Source organism: Bubalus bubalis, chromosome 10 (assembly GCF_019923935.1).
Source record: "Bubalus bubalis isolate 160015118507 breed Murrah chromosome 10, NDDB_SH_1, whole genome shotgun sequence".
NCBI classification, from domain to species: domain Eukaryota; kingdom Metazoa; phylum Chordata; class Mammalia; order Artiodactyla; family Bovidae; genus Bubalus; species Bubalus bubalis.
This window is the reverse complement of record NC_059166.1, coordinates 15,190,181-15,212,204: the sequence shown is the minus strand read 5'-3', so window position 1 is coordinate 15,212,204 and position 22,024 is coordinate 15,190,181. Positions and strand designations below refer to the sequence as shown.

Genomic DNA, 22,024 nt, shown 5'->3' with positions numbered 1-22,024 from the left:
ATGGACAAATTTATTAAAGGATGAACTTGGCCACTGCCCCAGTCTACCATCCCTGACTTAAATTTAGGTGTTTTGTGCTGCATTTGGAGAGCTGCTTAAAGAATCTTTAAATTATATTTTAAGAAAGAGCATTTCAAAACTCTGTCTGAAGTTCTAATGACTTTATTGGGACAACAATTTTGATAAGTGGCCTGCGTCAAAGAAACCAACCAAACAAACTGTTGTTTATCTACTAAGAAAGCTTAACTTTGTGAATATATATAAAACGTTATGCCCCCAAATATAGGCTTTGTGAACCAAAATGGATTTTCACAAAGAACTCTCAAAGCAAGTGGGAGAGGTGGAAATTCAGTCTAGGAGAGTTTTTGTTTTTGTTTTTAGCACTTCAAGAAGGACACAAAAAGGACAGTGGGTTGAGGTAGCAACATGGGAAAGTCAAGTAAGTGATGATGGAAAATCTCCTCTAGACAGCTTCCCTGTAGATTCCCTATAGATTCAGACCAGCTAAATTTCCTGAAATAATACTAATTCTGTCCTCTTGCTTTTCACAGGACATAATGACTACATGTGTCCGGCCACCAACCAGTGCACGATTGATAAAAACAGGAGGAAGAGCTGTCAGGCCTGCCGGCTACGCAAATGCTATGAAGTGGGCATGATGAAAGGCGGTAAGTACCTTGGGCCCGGGGCACCCACCTTCCCACCTGCCATGATGTCCTTGTCCATCACCCACTGCTGGCTGTTTCCATTCTGGTAACTGTGGGAATGGAGTGATTTCTCTTCTAATTAATTTTTTTCCTATTCTTATTTTTCTTTGCAATGAAAGTATTTTATAACACATTTCCTTAAAAAAATTAGAAATTTGAGCATGCCATTTTGTGTTTCATATTTTTAATATAAATAATGATGTTTAAAATCAAGATGTGTGGGAGGTGGTGGTGAAAGAAAAGGAAAACTGCTCAATGAGTTATTCTAGAAATATTTTTCAGTTACTGTTTTAGATTGCTAATGCTAGATCATGATATCTGGGAAGACACCTTCACTTCGTTGAGACTTGTATATGTAAAAGCTAAAGGGCTAATTTATAATCTTTCAATCCCTTCATATTCCTTAGGAAATTTGAATTTCAATTGACGGGCAGCTTTCTCCTTTAGAAGTTGAGTTAGCCAGCTGCTCCCATGATCTCCGTGTCTAGCGTGGTGCTGGGGACAATGCAGTGATTTCCAAGCACTAACCATCACTAGGTGGCTGGGACTTGTGCTCGTGTGCTTGTGTCTCTCTGGCTGTGAGTATGTATATGTATGGCTTTCTGTCTCTTCATGTATCCAGTCTTCCAGTTTTCTCGTACAGGAATCCAGTGTCTTGTTCTGGGGGTATTAGGTGCTCCATAAAGAGAGTTTCCTCATTGATTTCCTTGTATTCTTTGGGATCTACTTTTGAAGAGCACTTTTAGTCTTGAATAGCCTTCAGAACACCGGGAGAGAACAAAGAGGGAATGTGTAAATAAAGGAATGGGCTCATCCAGTGTTGTACGGTAATATAAGGCTGCGTAGGTGGCACTAGCGGTAAAGAACCCGCCTGCCAATACAGGAGATGTAAGAGACATGGGTTCGATCCCTGGGTGGGGAAGATCCCCTGAAGGAGGAAATGGCAACCCACTCCAGTATTCTCACCTGGAGAATCCCATGGACAGAGGAGCCTGGCGGGCTACAGTCCATGGGGTCTTAAAGAGTCGGACATGACTGAGGACTTAGCACAGCATGCTCAAAGAGAGACAGACCTATGATGGTGCTGCCTGCTGAGCATAATGGGGAAAAGCTTTCTGGAGAGGAGGCTTGAGATTGGTTAAGGAGAGCAAAGTTGCCATGACAAAGATTAGTGATTGTGTAAATAGAGGGCAGCTAACCTTTAACTCATTAATACTTGGACAAAGTGGGAGGCAGAGGAAAAACCAGCAATCATGCTTGATGATTATATAATTGAGCTTATAGGCAAAGATTCCTTAGTTAGTGGTCATAAATAAACCTACTGGGTTGAGATTTTTTTTGGGGGGGGGGTGAGATTTTTGAATACAACATTTGGAATAAATTCTCTTGATGAACAGATGAAATGTTGGATTTACACATTGTGTGAGCTATGACTATATGTCTTGAGAGTCTGAAAAAGCAACTTTAATTCAAAGGGTAATTAATTCCAAGAATTTAACAGTTACATTCAGAAAATGACACTTTGAGTCATAAAGGGATTAAATATTTAAGAAATTCATCTTTCTTTGTACTGTTGGAGAATTAGTCAGGCTTAATTAAACTCACAAAAAGCTTCTTAAGGTAACTTGATAAGTGACAGAAATATAACAGCTACATGTAGAAAGTTTAATTTGAAAGAATGAGTCCAAGTTTGATATTCTTCTTTGGCAATTACAGGTAGATTAAGCCCAGCCTCTTAAATTCTCTCTAAAAGCTGGAATAATCAACTTGTAAATAGGTCCAGGACATTTTTTTTTTCCTTTGAGGGTACCCATACATTGATCCCACTTCATAGAAACAATTCTGTTTTTCCTAATTAACATCCAGATACAGTCTGACTGCATAAATATAAATTATTCATATTCATTTTTAATCTAACAAAAAATTTAACATGCAAAGACATAATAAAAATCTCCCCACTGTTTTCAAATGGGACTTTGGATAATTACTGCACATAGCCAATCTAAGTGTATATGCATATTCTTGTACATTATATTTATGGCTGCAAAATATATACCTGTGTTAGTCTGCTACTATATTAGTTTTCTGAGCCTGCTATAACAAAATCTATAGACTGGTAGCTTAAACGTAGAAATTGATATCTCATTGCTCTGAAGACTGGAAGTCTAAGATCAAGCTGTTAGGAGGTTCAGTTTCACCCTAGACCTTTCCCCTTAGTTTAAGATGGTCCCCTTCTCTTTCTGCCCTCACATGGCCTTTTTTCTCTGTGTGTGCATCCCTGGGGTGTGTGTGTGTGTGTGTGTGTGTGTGTATTTTCTCTTCTTTGAAGGACATCAGTCATGTTGGATTAGGACCCCATCCTTAGGGCCTCTTTTAATCTTTATTACATCTCTAAAGAGCCTATATCCAAATTTAGAACTGTTTTGAAGTACTAGGGTTAAGGCTTCAATTTGATTTTTTTGAGGAGACACAATTCAGTCCATAACAATTTCCCATAAGATTCCTTAGCAGTTGTTAGTAGCCCTCTGCATAAAATGAAAACATGTGTCTTTCTGGCAGTTTATCCATGTGTATAAGTTTTATGGCAAGCTTTAAAATTGTAAAACTATAGGCTGTGAAAACATCTCATTTTAATTATGTGTATAGTGCTTGCCATAAAGCAATGTAATTTATATTACATTTAAATTATGGGATAGGACACATAACCTTATAACACCTTATGTAACAACTCCCCAAATCCCACCCAATAAAGACTTTATTTACAGCTGCAAGTACAGTTATAACCAACTATAAAATCAGAAATTACTTGTAAAGAACAGCTGTGACTAAATAAATCTTTACAATGTTTTCCTACCAGTTTCACAAGAATCCAGTTTCTGAACCAGGCTAGAGACCAATTATAATATTGAATCTCTACATATGAAATAAAATGTTTCATTTCAGATAAAAGAGAGAGAACCACAAACTTACCCCTTACTTTTAGAGCAAGGCTGAATGTGTTTATTAAAGTATTCTAGAGATCCAAAAGAGTGCATGGTTTATCTACACAAAGAAATTATTTTAATCTCTTATGATACCTGCTGTACCCTGAAAATCCCAACATCATTGTTAGATTTGGTCCTGAGGCAAATTGGTTCAGTCAGATGCAGGATTTAAGACGTGCTTTAGGGGATGCTCTTGCCCATCTTAGTACCAGTGCTGGTTTCCTCATTTTCCTGCCTAGCTTGCATTTTCCTTTTCATCTGTCTCCCTCCTCCTCAACCTTAAGTGGCAGATTAAATGTCTGTTCTTTAGGGAGAGCCTCTCTGTTGCCTTGGGCTTCCCTTGTGGCTCAGCTGGTAAAGAATCCGCCTGCAATGCAGGAGACCTGGATTCGATCCCTGGGTTGGGAAGACCCCCTGGAGTAGGGAAAGGCTACCCACTCCAGTATTCTGGCCTGAAGAATTCCATGGACTGTATAGTCCATGGGGTGGCAAAGAGTTGGACATGACTGAGCGACTTTCACTTTCTTTTTTTCCGCTGTTGCCTCACTCTACATTAGCCCCTTGTGTTCTCCCTCTCATAGCAGACACCTCTTCCCTGAATTCTCATTACTGTTATTGTTCATTGTTCAACATCTGTCCATGAACTCCACAGTGGTGAGGGCTCCTTTCTCTGTCCTGTTTACTGATCTAGCACTAAACAAGCCACAAAGTGAGTGTTCAAGAATTTCCTTCCCCATGAGTTAATGGCATAGTTCATTTAAATAGTTATTAGTTTAGGACTGCTTAGGGGTGAGCTACTACAGAGAGTGTAAAGATGAATAAACACCCAGTCCCTTGCATCAGTATCCTCACTGTACAAAGAGGACGTTTGCTCATCAAGTGACAAATAAAAGTCCTTAAAACAAGTTAAAGACCAGGATGGAAGATAGGATGAGAATGGAAGACCATTGGTCAGTGGAAGCTCAGAGCTTTGGCCATTCACTACTGGGTTTAGTTCAACCCAGAGTGTTACTCAGACCATCTGACTTCCAAAGCGAATATTATTATCCAAGAACATGGAATTTCTATCTTGGGTTAATGAAAGGGGAAAACTTCAGAGATGGAATTCTTGGTCCAAATACTGGCTTCTCCTCAGACTTGCTGAGCAATCCTGTTACAGTCATTTTTATTGAGTTTCATTATCCTCAGATGTAAAATAAAAATAAACAATTTGTACTTAACAAGTTTCTTGTAAAGATCACAATTTATGTGACGTATTTATTAAAGTACCACACAAGTGTTAGTGGTTACAGGCAGCCCTCGGAGATACTGCAGGCGTGGTTCCAGACCGCTACGATGAGGTAAATATCACAATAAAGCGAATCACAGAAAAAAATTTTTTTGGTTTCCCAGTGCATGTAAAAGACATGTCTACACTACACTGTACTCTATTTTGTCTAAAATAATGTGCATACCTAGTTAAGAAATGTTTGTTGTTGTCTAGTTACTAAGTTGCGTCTGACTCTTCTGCAACCCCATAGACTGTAGCCTGTCAGGCTTCTTTGTCCTTGGGATTTCCCAGGCAGGAATACTGGAGTGGGTTGCCATTTCCTTGTCCAGGGGATCTTCCTGACCAAGATGTCTACTCCATGTCTCCTGCATTGCAGGCAGATTCTTTACCCACTGAGTCACCTGGGAAGCCCAATTAAGAAATACATTAGTGCTAAGGAAAAAAAACAAAAACAAAAACAAAGCTAACCATCCACTGAGTCTTTCAGTTCAGTTCAGTTCAGTCGCTCAGTCGTGTCCAACTCTGTGACCCCATGGACTGCAGCACGCCAGGCTTCCCTGTCTATCACCAATTCCCGGAGCTTGCTCAAACTCATGTCCATTGAGTTGGTGATGCTATCCAACTGTTTCAACCTCTGTCATTTCCTTCTCCTGCCTTCAGTCTTTCCCAGCTCAGGGTCTTTTCCAATGAGTCATTTCTTCGCATCAGGTGGCCAAAGTATTGGAGCTTCAGCTTCAGCATCAGTCCTGCCAATGAATATTCAGGACTGATTTCCTTTAGGATGGACTGGTTGGATCTGGTGGTCCAAGGGATTCTCAGGAGTCTTCTCCAAGACCACAGTTCAAAAGCATCAATTCTTCAGTGTTCAACTTTCTTCATGGTCCAACTCTCACATCCATATATGACTATTAGAAAAACCATAGCTTTGACTAGATGGACCTTTGTTGGCAAAGTAATGTCTCTGTTTTTTAATGATGTCTAGGTTGGTCATAGCTTTTCTTCCAAGGAGCAAGCATCTTTTAATTTCATGGCTGCAATCACCATCTTCAGTGATTTTGGAGCACCCCCGCCAAAAAAAATCTCTCACTATTTCTGTTGTTTCCCCATCTATTTGCCATGAAGTGATGGGACCAGATGCCATGATCTTCGTTTTCTGAATGTTGAGTTTTAAGCCAACTTTTTCACTCTCCTCTTTCACTTTCATCAAGAAATTCTTTAGTTCCTCTTCACTTTCTGCCATAAGGGTGGTGTCATCTGCATATCTGAGGTTATTGATATTTCTCCCGGTAATCTTAATTCCAGTTTGTGCTTCATCCAGCCCAGCATTTCATATGATGTACTCTTCATGTAAGTTAAATAAGCAAGGTGACAATATACAGCCTTGAAGTACTCCTTTCCTAAATGGGAACCAGTCTGTTGTTCCATGTCTGGTTCTAAGTATTGCTTCTTGACCTGCATACGGATTTCTCAGGAGGCTGGTCGGTGGTCTGGTATTTCCATCTCTTTCAGAATTTTCCACAGTTTGTTGTGATCCACACAGTCAAAGGCTTTGGCATAGTCAATAAAGCAGAAGTAGATGTTTTTCTAGAACTCTCTTGCTTTTTTATTATCCAGTGGACGTTGGCAATTTGATCTGAGTCTTTAGTGAGCCATAAAAGTAACATCGCAGATCACTGATTACAGTTCACCATGACAAATATAATATTAAAGAAAAAGCTTGAAATATTGTGAAAATTACCAAAAAGGAACACAGAGACAGAAAGAGAGTAAATACTGTTGAAAAAATGGCACTAATAGACTTGCTTGTGTTGCCACAAGTCTTTAACTTGTGAAAAATACAGTATCTTCAAAGTATAGCAAGATGAAGTATGCCTATATATCTTCCATCCTAAAAATAATCCCTATCACAGAGGTGTTTTTTTTGGGGGGGTGGGTGGGGAGGAAGAGAATGGCCATTTTGTCACTAGTTCTAGGTATAAATATCTAATTCTTTTGTAGAAAGTCGAACCCTGGCTAAGCTACATCTGCTTTTTCTTTTTGACTTTTTGGTGTCAAAAAGCATACTTTTATGCTGAGTATGTCTTCATGAGTGGGATTTGTTTTTTTATCATTTTATGATGCCATAGATTTACACAAACTGGCTAAAATTCCTCACATAGACTCAGAAGTGTGTTGGTGGAAAGGTTTTCATTTTTCAGATGAGGAAATTGGTATCCGAAATTAATTGATGTGCAAGACTCATGCACTGACCATCCTGGTTGTACTTCCTTTTTACATACTAAGAAGAAATTAAAGATGAAGTAATAATTGTCACTAACTGTTTACTTTGGTGACAATGTTGCAGTTTAATTTCGAGAAATACTCCCAAACAATAAATAAATTTAACTAACAGTACAGTCTTAAAGTGAGGAAATAAGATACTAATAATATAGATGGAGAAATGTATATTACGTGTTTCAAATAACTGAGATGCCGAATGAAGAGCTGGAAAATAAAATGTTTCCTGTTTTTCTGAGCTTAATAATTATAGTCCTGAGTAACTATAATTAGTTTCATTGATAGGATGGATTTCAGTCCAGAAAATTAGGTTTCTTTTGATCCTACACTGGCTATTTTTCTTTACCAAAATAGTCAAGTGTTTATTAAAGTTAATAACCAGAGAACCAAATCACTGAATTAAAAATGTAAATGTGAATTTCTTCCTAGGGATAGTCCAACAATTCTTGTGAGAACTGTAGCTGCATGTGAATCCAAGTTTTTTCAGAAGGCAGGGTTGAGAATTCATGTTTAGGAATTGATTTAAGAAAGATGTTAAGGGGAAGCTAATTGCTCTTGACCAAAGAGATTCTGGTTGTTTTAAGAAGCAACTTAGATATTTATGATATTAAAAATATCTTTTACTATTTTGTATTATGAATAATTAATTCAAGCAAAACTTCTTCCTTATTATCATTTTTCATTTTCAAACAAAGACATACACTGAATCACATACAGGACCTTCAGTTCAGTTCAGTTCAGTCGCTCAGTCGTGTCTGACTCTGTGACACCATGAATCACAGCACGCCAGGCCTCCCTGTCCATCACCAACTCCCAGAGTTCACTCAGACTCATGTCCATCAAGTCAGTGATGCCATCCAGCCATCTCATCCTCTGTCGTCCCCTTCTCCTCCTGCCCCCAATCCCTCCCAGCATCAGGGTCTTTTCCAATGAGTCAGCTCTTCACATGAGGTGGCCAAAGTATTGGAGTTTCAGCTTCAGCATCAGTTCTTCCAATGAACACCCAGGGCTGATCTCCTTTAGGATGGACTGGTTGGATCTCCTTGCAGTCCAAGGGACTCTCAAGAGTCTTCTCCAACACCACAGTTTAAAAGCATCAGTTCTTTGGCGCTCAGCTTTCTTCACAGTCCAACTCTCACATCCATAACATGACCATTGGAAAAACCATAGCCTTGACTAGACAGACCTTTGTTGGCAAAGTAATGTCTCTGTTTTTTAATATGCTATCTAGGTTGGTCATAACTTTCCTTCCAAGGAGTAAGTGTCTTTTAATTTCATGGCTGCAATCACCATCTTCAGTGATGTTAGAGCTCCCAGAAATAAAGTCTGACACTGTTTCCACTGTTTCCCCATCTATTTTCCATGAAGTGATGGGACCAGATGCCATGATCTTCGTTTTCTGAATGTTGAGCTTTTAGCCAACTTTTTCACTCTGCTCTTTCACTTTCATCAAGAGGCTTTTTAGTTCCTCTTCACTTTCTGCCATAAGGCTGGTGTCATCTGCATATCTGAGGTGATTGATATTTCTCCCAGCAATCTTCATTCTAGCTTGTGCTTCTTCCAGCCCAGCGTTTCTCATGATGTACTCTGCATAGAAGTTAAATAAGCAGGGTGACAATATACAGCCTCGACGGACTCCTTTTCCTATTTGGAACCAGTCTGTTGTTCCATGTCCAGTTCTAACTGTTGCTTCCTGACCTGCATACAGATTTCTCAAGAGGCAGGTCAGGTGGTCTGGTATTCCCATCTCTTCCAGAATTTTCCACAGTTTATTGTGATCCACATAGTCAAAGGCTTTGGCATAGTCAATAAAGCAGAAATAGATGTTTTTCTGGAACTCTCTTGCTTTTCCCATGATCCAGCGGATGTTGGCAATTTGATCTCTGGTTCCTCTGCCTTTTCTAAAACCAGCTTGAACATCTGGAAGTTCACAGTACACGTACTGCTGAAGCCTGGCTTAGAGATGAATAAATTCAGGTGAATGAAACAATATAGCAGGCAGCCCAGGGTTTCCGTCCTTCAGATCTTTTAATGTGCTGAGCAACTTTCTTAAAAATTTGGCAGAATATGATGGGATCATCTCAGTTCAAAGACTGTTTCCTTACTGATTAGTGATTTCTTCCATCAGAGTTACCAATGACTTTCAATTTGTTAAATCCAGCAGTCAAATCTTAGTCCTCCTCCTGATAGATTAGCAGCATTGGACACAGTAGATAATTTTCTCCTAAATGTGCTGATTGTACTTACCTCTCAGGACAATGTACTCCCCCCCCCCCCCCACCCGATTTGTCTCTTTCTCTAGATCTTCTCTGAGTGTTTCTCATTTTCTTTCCTGACTCTCAATGTTGGAGTGGCCCGGGATTCAGTCCAGGGAACTCTTCTGTTCTCTGTTCATTCTCACTCCATTTTGGTATTCCCTAGTCCCATGGCTCTAAATACCATGTATATGCTGATGACTGCCCAGTTCATGGGCTTCCTAGGTGGTACTAGTGGTAAAGAATCTGCCTGACAATTCAGGAGATGTAAAAGACGTAAGTTAGATCCCTGGGTTGGGAAGATTCCCTGGAGGTGGGGATGGCCACCCACTCCAGTATTCTTGCCTGGAGAATCCCATGGCGAGAGGAGCCTGGAGGGTTTCAGGCCATAGGTCGCAAAGAGTCAGACACGACTGAAGTGACTTAGCATGCACATGTGTCCAGTTTATACCTTTAGCTCAGACTTTCTCCCAAGTTTATGACTTCTATATACGGTTTCTAATGTGTGTTCCTCACTTGGGTGTCTAATAAATATCTCAAACTCAATTTGTTCAAACCTGAATTTCTTGTCTTTATCCTCCAATGTGCTTTATCTGTGATCCTTCTCATCTTAGCTGATAATTTCATCTTTTGAACTGTTCAGACCCCCAAAACTGAATTATCCTCAACTCTTTTCTTTCTCCCATACCTCACATTTGGGAAGTTCTGGTGGCTCTGCCTTCAAATATTTTTGGACTCTGACCACTTCTCCCCACCTTTATTGTTGCCACTCTGGTCTGAAATAACATCATGTTTCTCCCACTTTATTGCTGAAGTCCTACTTGATTTTTTCCTTGCTTCCCTGTAGCCTTACCCCCCCCAACCCCCTCCCCCGCCGCCAAAGATATGTTAAAAATGGAAAATAATCCAAGCACTTCTCAGAACCTTGCATTGCTTCCCAGTTCACTCAGCTGATGTCATTACAGAGGCCAGAAGACCCTGTCTCCTCCCTCTTCTTACTTCTTTCACCTTTTTTCCTATTACTCTCTGTCCTGCTTCCTCCACTCCAACTTGTGGGCATTTTTAAATGCTAGGTGCACTTTTGTCTTGAAGCATTTACTCTAACTTTTCCTTCTCCCTGGAATGCCATGCCCCCAAATGCTTGTGCACCTAACTCTGTGCTGCTGCTGCTGCTAAGTTGCTTCTGTAGTGTCTGACTCTGTGCGACCCCATAGACGGCAGCCCAACAGGCTCCGCCGTCCCTGTGATTCTCCAGGCAAGAACACTGGAGTGGGTTGCCATTTCCTTCTCCAATACATGAAAGTGAAAAGTGAAAGTGAAGTCGCTCAGTCATGTCCGACTCTTAGCAGCCCCATGGACTATAGCCTACTAGGCTCTTCCGTCCATGGGATTTTCCAGGCAAGAGTACTGGAGTGGGGTGCCATTGCCTTCTCCACCTAACTATGTAACCTCTCTCAAATTCTGCTGCATTATCAATTTATCAGTGAGGTTTATCCTGACCATTGTATTGATAGTTTGTTTCATCCACACATCCTGCAGTTCTCTCAGTTTTCCCATGTCCCCATCCTGCATTTCCACCTTTTAATACATCACATAATTAATTTCAGATGATTTATTATTTGATATCTGTCTCTATAAAACAGGCTCCAGATGGAAGTTTACAAACAAATCATACATGCTTGTTTGTTCACTAATGACATTTCAAACACTTAGGTCAGTGCCTGCATCTAATAGACAATCAAGAAATAGTTGTAGCATGCACGACTTAATAGAGTGAACGAGCACAACCAAAAGTGCATTGTTAAGTGTTGAGCTGTGAATAGGTTGAGTGTCAAGAGTCCTGTTTTTCTAATTAAGAACATCTGCTTGGAAATTAAAACCTGTATAGGAGTTAGCTTTTACTGCATAGCAGAACCTCACCTCAGCACCTCAATGGCAGTACAACAAGACGCATCTCTTACTCACATGTCAAGGAGATGGCCTAGATGCTGGCATTGGCTGGGTTCCCTCTGAGGTCTGGAGGTCAGCTGGCTGTTTTGGCTGGAGCACCTGGAATGACTCAGTTTTCTTCACATGTCTCCCATTCTCCAGCAGGCTTGTCCGGGCATGTTCTCATGGTAGGTCTGAGGCATGGAAGAGAACAAGCCCCAGACCGCAAGCCCATTCCAAGCTTTTGCTTGCATTATCCATTGATGTCCAAGGCCCCAAGCCAGTCAGATGGCTGGGTCTTTGGCTTCGTGAGAGAGGCTTTCAGAGTTGTGTGGCAAAGGCTACAAAATTGGAACCATTTTTGTAATCTTATCACAACCAGAAATATGAACTTTTCAGATTTTGGACTCAAAAATAGAGAATCATGAACTCTTACACTTGGAAGGGACCTATGGTTCATTTATTCTTCTTCCATACTCAGTGTAGGAACCCCCATCCAGCATTGCTAACAGCTGTGTTGGGGTGCTGAATGCAGATGTCAATTTTGTGTTCACACCCCATACACATGATGAGTGGACACAATAGGGGAAAAAAAAACAACGCAGGAGTAGATATGAGCCAGTAATTCTGGAAAAATAGGGGCTTGTTTTATATATGCCATATTTCACTAATTCGTTTAGATGTAGGTTTGGACTTCCCTCGTAGCTCAGATGGTAAAGAATGTGCCTGCAATGCAGGAGACCTGAGTTCGATCCCTGGGTCAGCAAGATCCCCTGGAGAAGGAAATGGCAACCCACTCCAGTGTTCTTCTCTCTGGAAAATTCTGTGAACAGAGGAGGCTGGCAGGCTATCATCCATGGGGTTGTAAAGAATCAGACAAGACTGAGCAACTAACACTTTCACTTTTGTTTTAAAAGGACAGAAAGAGGGATCTTCATTTACCTTTTCAAGGATAACCATGTCTCATCTTGAATGAGACATAATTCAAAGACATGCTGACAGATATTTACAAAAATTCCAGAACTGGGTCATTCTTATATCCTATAATTTGCTTTTGCAAAAGCAAATCATTCTTGAGATGATGTAAGGACCCTTTCTGTGGATAGAACTTACAAGATGCAGAACTTTGGGGGCAGTAATTGTATGAATAAATTGCTACTTTTTAAGTTCTATAAACCTAAAACCTCATAAATGTTCATGTGTTTACTTTTTATTTCAGTGATTGTGATTAGGATAATAAATGGTGCTTAGGGCTGAAAGAACTTAAAGATCACCTAGTCCATCTTTTTGTTTTTCAGCTCATTGTTCTTATCCAAGTTACACAGCTAGATAGCTGCTCAGACTAGAAGCCAAGACTCCTGACACCGAGTTCACGGCTCTTTTCATTGTCTAGCGCTACCTCGCTGACCTAGAGGACTTAGAGCATCATGAAAAAAGACACATGCATGCGTAAGATACTAATATCACACAGACCAAAATGACGACTTAGGAAACCTTACTGTGGGCCCCAAATCCTGTTCTTCTTCAACAAAAATATTAACACATTTGGCTTAATTGCACAACAGAAGCACCAAAATAAATTTATATGGAGAGTGTGCTGGTTATTTGAAAAAGAATTACTTAATATTTAATTACTTCCTATTGCTTAATATAATTTTAAAAGGACATTTTCTCCTTCAGGCCAAGGGTTTTCACTGTTTTGAGATAACAATGGCAATATTTGTTGAAAGCCCATCTGTTTTCTTTTTTAAAATATTTAGACTATTCTAGTATTAAAAAATGGTAACTTTGCCAAGTAAAAAGGAGGGCTGGCTAAGGGTCCAGTCTGAACCTGGCTCTTTCAAGGACTCTTGGGCAGATCATTTAATTTTTCTGAACTCAGTTTTCACTTGTGAAAAATAGGAGCTTAGCACTGAGTGGTCCCTAGAGCATCTTTTGATTCTTAAATTTTATATTTTATGAAGACAGAGTCAGAATCTAAAGCTAAAGTTATGTATATGAGTGTCCCATTATGAAGAACATATTGGGAAGTAGCTATCATATCAATATTAATATTTCAAGCTAAATTTTCAAAGTAGCTAACAACTGGAAAAACCGGTTGGAATGGACAAAGCTATTCTCTTCATTGATTAGCATGAAAAGCGAATGTCTTCAGAGTGAAGAGTGTCACCAAAATGAGTTTGATGTTCTAGTGATAGGCGCAGATGGCTATAACATCACTACATCAAACAGATCAAGAATAAAGTTTGTTGAGATAGATAGGGCTTTGAGAAGATAACTAACCTCTTTTTTTGGTATTCAGTTCAGTTCAGTTCAGTTGCTCAGTCATGTCTGACTCTGTGACCCCATGGACTGCCGCACACCAGGCCTCCCCGTCCATCGTCAACTCCCGGAATTTACCCCAAATCATGTCCATTGAGTCGGTGATGCCATCCAACCATCTCATCCTCTGTCGTCCCCTTCTCCTGCCCTCAATCTTTCCCCCAGCATCAGGGTCTTTTCGAATAAGTCAGCTCTTTGCATCAGGTGGCCAAAGTATTGGAGTTTCAGCTTCAACATCAGTCCTTCCAAAGAGCACTCAGGACTGATCTCTAGAGATGTATTAATTGTAGTTGGGCTTCCCAGGTAACACTAGTGCTAAAGAATCTGCCTGCCACTGCAGAGGTGGGTTCAATCCTTCAGTTGGGCAGATCCCCTGGAGAAGAGAATGGCAACTCACTCCAGTATTCTTGCTGAGAAATCCCATGGAAAAGGAGGCTGGTGGGCTATAATCCATGGGGTCACAGAATCAGACATGACTGAGCAGCTAAACAGCAACAACAAAGTTATGCTTACGACTTGAGTCCCAAGAGCTGGTGAAACTTTACAGTGTCTGCTTTGTGGAACAGAGAAAGGAAGAGGCTGAAAAGATAGTGTTTTGAGAAGTTCCTGATTAGATACCAGACAAATGAGTCTGGTGATTTTGGCTTGGAAAATTATCTAGTAGGTATAAACCAACACACACGAGATGAGATGTCTTAGAAATCTTGAAAATATATGCCAACCCTAAAAGAGATTTAAAGGTAAAGTGATGAGACACGTGGAAAGAAAGGTTCTGGTTACACCTGACGACAACACATGGTTTAGTTTAAGCTTGACTGAGCAAATAAAAGTAGTGAGAAATATGAAAATTATACTTAGGGGTTTGTATCTTTAAAAGTTTGCTAAGACTAGTTACTATCATATTTATTTTATATTACATTTTTGGCAGTCCTACTTAGAAAATTTTATATAACAAATGTCAGGCCAACTCCAAACTTCTTGCCTAAATCATTTAAAATAAGGGTAAACTTTATTGAGCATTTACCGCGTGGAGGTGTTTGGAGACACAAGGGTAAAACACAATTGCTTAACACAGTGTCTAGGCAACCTTATGATGCAAAGAGACCTTTCACTTAAAAGGTGACCAACCCTCTTCCTTCCCTCAAAAGACCTGAAATTTAAGTTGGCCTAAATACTCCTGCTGTCTCAGTTATCCGCCAGTTCCAACCTTAGTGATATCTATTATACTTTGTACTCCCAGGAATCAAGCTCAAGTTTGCTGGCTTACCTTTTGTATTTTGTGTTTTCAACTTCTGGCTGATATTCATGGGGATATGTCCTATTGCCAAGCTAAGTCCTGTCCATCCTAGATTTATTTCCATCTCTTTGTGGGTCCCAGTCTCACAGAAAACATTGCTGTGTGAATCCATTAACTGCGTCATCAGCCTCTCCCAAGAATCAAAGGCATGAATTATATTGTGGTAAGTAAAAGTTGGTACACAAAAGTTAGCTTTTATTTTTCATATATGATGTTTATGTCTTTAGCTTTTAAAATCAGTCTCCCTGGCTTCAAAATTTAGCTCTGCCTGGAAATGAGTGACCATGAATGAGATACTTAACCTCTCCAGACCTGGGAGAGGTTAATAATACCTACCTAAGATGGTTGTACAAGAATTAATTTGTAGCTTTTATTATTGTATTTGGCCTGTAGTGAGCCCTCCATATAAGTTGGTTGCAACAGTAATAAGAGTACACTCAAAGTCAGGAGTTTTCACCACCATGAGTTGCTGTTATAATGATGAGCTGCACTTCTTAGAAAAGATCAATAAAAACTGCTAGAGAATCAAGAAGGGCTTCATGCCCAACATGCAGGTTGAAGGAGTTTGCTGTGTGAATGATGCTTTGGAAAAATTAATGTTTGAAGAATTAAGGAATGCCTGTCGAGATGGTGGTGTTGGTACCTTTCTGCCAGCCATGAAACAAATTGGCACTGTGGCTGCCCCGCCTGGTATTGTTCATCGATCCATTGGTCTTCCTGATGTCCATTCAGCTTATGGGTTTGCTATTAGGAATAAGACAGCCTTTGATATGAATGACCCTGAAGCAGTGGTATCTCCAGATGGTGTTGGATTTGACGTTAACTGTGGTGTCTGCTTGCTGAGAACCAATTTAGACGAAAGTGATGTTCAGCCTGTGAAGGAGAAACTCGTCTAAGCTATATTTGACCACAGTCCTGTTGGGGTGGGGTCAAAATGTGTCATCCCAATGAATGCCAAAGACTTGGAGGAAGCCTTGGAGATGGGTATAGACTAATTCCTGAGAGAAGGCTATGCCTGGGCGGAGGACAAGGAGCACTGTGACGAGTACAGAAGGATGCTGCAAGCTGACCCCAATAAAGTCTCAGCGAGGACTAAGAAAAGAAGCCTTCCCCAGTTGGGAACTCTGGGAGCAGGCAACCACTATGTAGAAATCCAACTTGTTGCTGAGATTTTCAATGAGTCTGTTGCTAAGAAAATGAACATCAGCCATAAGAGACAGATGTGTGTGACGATCAAAAGTGGAAGCAGAAGCTTGGGCCACTAAGCCACAGATGCTCTCATAGCTATGGGAAAAGCTATGAAGAGAGAGAGGATTATAGTCAATGATCATCAGTTGGCTTGTGCTCGAATTGCTTCCCCAAAGGGTCAGGACTACCTGAAGGCAATGGCAGCAGCTAAGAAAGGAAATCAGTCCTGCATGTTCATTGGAAAGACTGATGCTGAAGCTGAAGCTCCAATACTTTGGCCACCTGGTGCGAAGAGCTGACTCCTTAGAAAAGACCCTGATGCTAGGAAAGATTGCAGGCAGGAGGAGAAGGGAATGACAGAGGATGAGATAGCTGGATGGCATCACCAACTCAATGGACAAGAGTTTAAGAAAGCTCTGGGAGGTGGTGATGGACAGGGAAGCCTGGCATGCTGCAGTCCATGGGCAAAGAGTTGGACACAACTGAGCAACTGAACTGAACTAAGAACCATGCCTGGGTCAACTGCTGTTCCATGACCTTCTTAACCTGTCAGGCTTTTGTCAAGGTCTTCAATGCAACCCCTGATGACTTGGACCTACATGTGATCTATGATGTTTCTCACAATGTTGCCAAAGTAGAACAACATATTGTGGATGGGAAGGTGCAGACTCTGTTAGTACACAGGAAGGGGTCCACCTAAGCCTTCCCTCCTCACCATCCCCTCACTGCAGTTGATTACCAGCTCACTGGACAACCAGTGCTCATTGGTGGCACCATGGGAGCCTGCAGCTGTGTTCTTACTGGCACTGAGCAGGCCATGACTGAGACCTTTAGAACAACTTGTCATGGAGCGGGCCTTGCATTGTCCCAAGCAAATTCAAGACATAATTTAGATTTCCAGGGTGTCCTAGACAAATTGGCAGATGTGGGAATTGCAATCCAAGTTGGCTCGCCCAGGCTGATCATTGAAGAGGCACCTGAGTTCTCTACGAGCGTGACAGATGTGGTGAGCACCTGCCATGATCCTGGAGTCAACAAGAAGGCCATTAATCTGAGGCCAATTGCTGTTCTCAAAGGATAGAATGCTGACTGCCGCCACCGGACACTGCTGATCCTCACTGAAGTGGAAATGGATGAAAACACTCTTCAGACATCGGACTCGAGACCTGACAGGCTCCAGGGTGTGCTGCTCTAGCTGCCTGTTTCAGAATGGCTGGTGGGGCGGCTTCCAATTCTGGAGTCAATGTTGTAAACTTTCCTTCTGGAAGGAGTCACGTTGCCCCCATTTGGAAAGGAAGGCATATGCTTCCTCTCTGATTATCCCACAGATTTTTAGGAAAATCTGTTAGTGGGTGGGGCTAAGTCAAAAAAATTGCCTTACTCAGGCACACAAGTCTTTCTTCACCAGAATCAAATTCTTTACATCAACCTCTTTTTCCAGCCTGAGAGGTGTTGTGAAGGCCATTCCATTAAATAGAAAGAGTTTGGAATCTTTTTTCCCTCTGTTTGTCACTTTGTTCACTTATCCACTCTTACCCCCTTGCCCTGCACTGAGCAAACCCTTAAAAACCATTTTTACTTGGTGCATACAAATGGGTCAAAGCAGGATGTTGAACAGATGGATAATGGTACAAGTTATAGAGGGGGGATGTGTGTGGAGGTGAAGGGATGTTAACCTAACCCTAACCCAAAAGAGAAAATCACTCTTCATAGACTTGTTACCTTTGTCTTTCTAAATAGAAGGCAGAGTTTTGACTTACCTGTAACAGTGGCATCAGCTGGTGTCTGTCATTAATTAGGCCTGGTCAGGGAGACTTTTCTTGAATAATAACTTGCACGGCTGCATCAGAGAACCCCCACAAAATACTGAGTATCTTTACATTTGTGACTGACATTATTATAAAACATCAAATGGCCACAACTCTGATGCAAATGGTTACTCTGTGTTGACAGGTTGACTAGTCTTGTGCTACCTAATCAGATGAGGTGCTATGTACTGTAATGCCCGAAGATGTTAAAGTTATAGGCTACTAAGGCCACAAATGAGTCCAAACACTAAAACAAAAAAACCTAATAAAGTTGTAATACATTGTCTATATGTCATCCTTAATATTTTATAGCTTAGGACAGTTAGTATTTCTACTTGATTCACTTTGGTCAGTGGTCCTGTTTTCTGATTTTCTCCCTGGTTACTTTCAGAGACGTACCTTAAAGATATTCTTTTCTAACACTTATTCCTCAAAGCCTGGCATGCTGAAGTCCATGCAGTCGCAAAGAGTCAGACTTGACTGACTGAACTGAACTGATCTCTTAACTTATAATAGACCTCCCCTTCCCACTGGAGTATCTTCTAAATGCAGAGTATCTTCTAGAGGCTGGAATAAAGCTGACTTCCTCTGAAAAAAATGTGACATGAAATAGCATGTCTTTACTCTGAAAACTCAGTGACTTTAATGATTTTGATGGTAGAGTTTGAAAGTTATCAACAAGTTAGTAATATTAATGCAACAGTTTATAGTTATTAGTTGTGTAGTATATAATCACTTACGCCTCTGGGTTGGACCAGTGACCACTGTGCACAGGTAACTTCAGGATGCAGTTACCTGTGAACACCGGCGGGCATCTGAAGATGAGAAACAGGCTTCTGGCAGGCGCTAGGTTCTCTAGAGATGAGGCAACACTGAGTATCTGTGTGGACTCCGTCTAACTGGGCTTTCCCAGTGATGTCATCTAGCAAAGTCCACTGCCAAAACTGTAATGTCAGTTTAAGAAATGCTGTTGATCATCCTAGGTGCTTATGTTACGTCCTATTGGATGCTTTGAAGGTCACTCTTTGGGGAGGGGATGGGGAGCAAATGAGGAAGAGAAATAAAGAGGAATGGTTTGTGCCATGGTGTTTCTGTATTATAAGCTTTTCTTATATGTAGCATTTCTCCCAGACTTGGCCCTTTTAATGACCTTGGGAAGTAATGGTTAATATTTTGAGTTCAAAAAGAAAACTGTAAACATTGTTTTCCTTGTTCTAAAGATGTTATTTTCTCATTTGAAGCAAAAAGCCATTTTAAAATGAATGTTCAAACGAAGTTGAAAAGATAAAGAGTACACTCAATTTTTGCCTTGTCTACTTAATCTAATCTCCCTATAAAATGCAATTCCACTATACTATTATAATTAAGAATTATTTAGCAATCAATTATTATGTATTTAGTTCAGTTTGGAAAATCAGTGATATGTAAAATGTAGTTGCCTCACCCCAAGGAACCTGTAATTTAACCTCCTGTCCACCTTGGCATTCAGAGTTCTTAACTTCTCAGTTCAGTTCAGTCGCTCAGTCATGTCCAACTCTTTGTGACCCCAAGGACTGCAGCACCAACTCCTGGAGTTTGCTCAAACTCATGTCCATCAAGTCAGTGGTGCCATCCAGCCATCTCAACCTCTTGTCATCCCCTTCTCCTCCTGCCCTCAATCTTTCCCAGCATCAGGGTTTTTTCCTATGAATCAGTTCTTTGCATCAGGAGGCCAAAGTATCGGAGTTTCAGCTTCAACATCAATCCTTCCAATGAATATTCAGGACTGATTTCCTTTAGGATTACTTCTTTGATTTCTTTGCAGTCCAAGGGATTCTCAAGAGTCTTCTCCAACACCATGGTTAAAAAGCATCAGTGCTTTGGCTCTCAGCTTTCTTTATGGTCCAACTCTCACATCCATACATGACTACTGGAAAAACCATAGCTTTGACCATACAGACCTTTGTTGGTAAAGTCATATCTCTACTTTTTAATATGCTGTCTAGGTTTGTCATAGCTTTTCTTCCAAGGAGCAAACATCTTTTAATTTCATGACTGCAGTCACCATCTTTAGTGATTCTGGAGCCAAGTAAATCAAGTCTGTCGCTGTTTCCATTGTTTCCCCATATGTTTGTCTTGAAGTGATGGGACCAGATGCCATGATCTTTGTTTTTTGAATGTTGAGTTTTAAGCCAGCTTTTTTTGCTCTCCTCTTTCACTTTCATCAAGAGGTTCTTTAGTTCCTCTTAGCTTTCTGCTATAAGGGTTACCTTCTGAATCACATCTATTTTTTAAAATTTATTTTAATGTATTTCTTGGAGAATAATTGCTCTACAATGCTGTGTTGGTTTCTGCCTTACGAAAATATAAATTAGCCATAAATATACATATGTCCCCTCCTTTTGTGTCTCCATCTCACCCGCCTCCATCCCACCCCTCTGGTCATCAGAGAGCACTGAGCTGAGCCCCTTGTGTTGTACAGCAACCCCCCCCTGGCTGTCTGTTTTACAGTAATTTATATATTTCAATGCTGTTTTCCCAATTTGTTCCATCCTCTCTTTCCCCCACTGTGTCCATAAGTCTGTTCTCTATGTCTGCATCTCTATTCCTGCCCTGCAAATGGATTCATCAGTACCATTTTTCTAATTTCATGTTATTATACGATAGTTGTTTTTCTCTTCCTGACTTTCTTCCCTCTAACAGGCTCTATGTTCGTCCACCTGTGATCTGCTGTCAGAATTCTGGTGTTAAGCCAGGTACTGAACATCTTGAACCTTGCCAGTCTAAGGACAAGCTGAATACAGTGGTGGGCAGTCAGTTCCAACTGCAGGAGACTGGTTTCTGCCATCTTGGCACTTGACTGCTGCTTGGCCTCACTGCCTTTGACTTTAACATATGTTTACTTCATTGTCTACCTTCTGCCTCCTCACTTTCATTTTGACTCTTTGGCATGATCCCATCTACATAAAGCTTTGATTTTTGACTACTAAGTCATTTATCTGACTGATCATTTCTCATTGCTTGAATCATGTCTAGACTTTGCTGTCACTTAGCCATGGTTATGCATACCACTCAGCTCTGGCCTCAATACTGTCTTGGAATCTTCTCCCAAGTGGCAGACTGTCCATGCCCCTTAGCTTTGGATCCTCTTTGATTGTGCTGTTCCCCAGTAGCCAGCCAGCTGCCTGGCACCGCACTTAATGTATCTTTGTTTATTAAACACTTAATTGAATAGGATATAGGTTTCATCTTCTAGGTGCCAGGTTGAGTTGAGCCAAAAATACATTCATCCCATATCTATGTGTGTGCTTAGTCACTCAGTTGTGTCCGACTCTTGTGGCCCCATAGACTGTAACATGCCAGGCTCCTCTATCCATGGGATTCTCCAGGCAAGAACACTGGAGTGGGTTGCCATTTCCTTCTCCAAGGGATCTTCCCAACCCAGAAATCGAATCCTGGTCTCCTGCATTGCAGGCATATCTATGCAGTTGGCTTTTTAATTTCTGGAAGCAGAGACTGTCATATTCTTGTTTTATTCGTAGCACAGTGACATCTTATAAATAGTTGTTATTGATGGTGAGTTTAATGATAACGGAAAAAGGAGGAGAGGTGGTTTATCTTAGTGCTTAGATAAGTCATTCTCTTGGCATTAGTCTGTTGTTCAGATCCCTAAGCATGACTGAAGTAACACCACTAATCATAAGGACCTCTCCTTCCCCTTCTTTCTCTCTCTCTCTTTTTGCCTAGTACACAGACCTGTGGAAAATTATTATGTAATTTTAGGCATAAAAATAATGACACCAAATATTATTTATTTGAAATTATCATGACAAATATATAAAACTATACATTGATTAAGTCAAAGAAAAGAAATTTTTAGGAAGTAAAAAGAAGCCATTTACAAGTTTATTAAGTTATAATTTCCTCATTATGGGATTATTTTTGTAGTATTCAGTATCACAGGTATGAACTAAATTGTTGCTTGCTAAAACTTTTTATTGTTGTTTA

The 22,024-nt window shown here is 40.6% G+C and overlaps 1 protein-coding gene across 4 annotated transcripts in view; it reads left to right on the top strand.

The window, feature by feature from the left end:
- Positions 1 to 22,024, top strand: part of ESR1 (estrogen receptor 1) — a 398,889-nt gene that overhangs the window by 193,229 nt on the left and 183,636 nt on the right. For all 4 annotated transcript variants that reach the window (XM_025294352.2, XM_025294351.2, XM_006080203.3 and 1 more), the window contains one exon: positions 552 to 668. In XM_025294352.2, the coding sequence (XP_025150137.1) occupies positions 552 to 668 (117 nt within the window). The remainder of the gene's footprint in view (positions 1 to 551; positions 669 to 22,024) is intronic.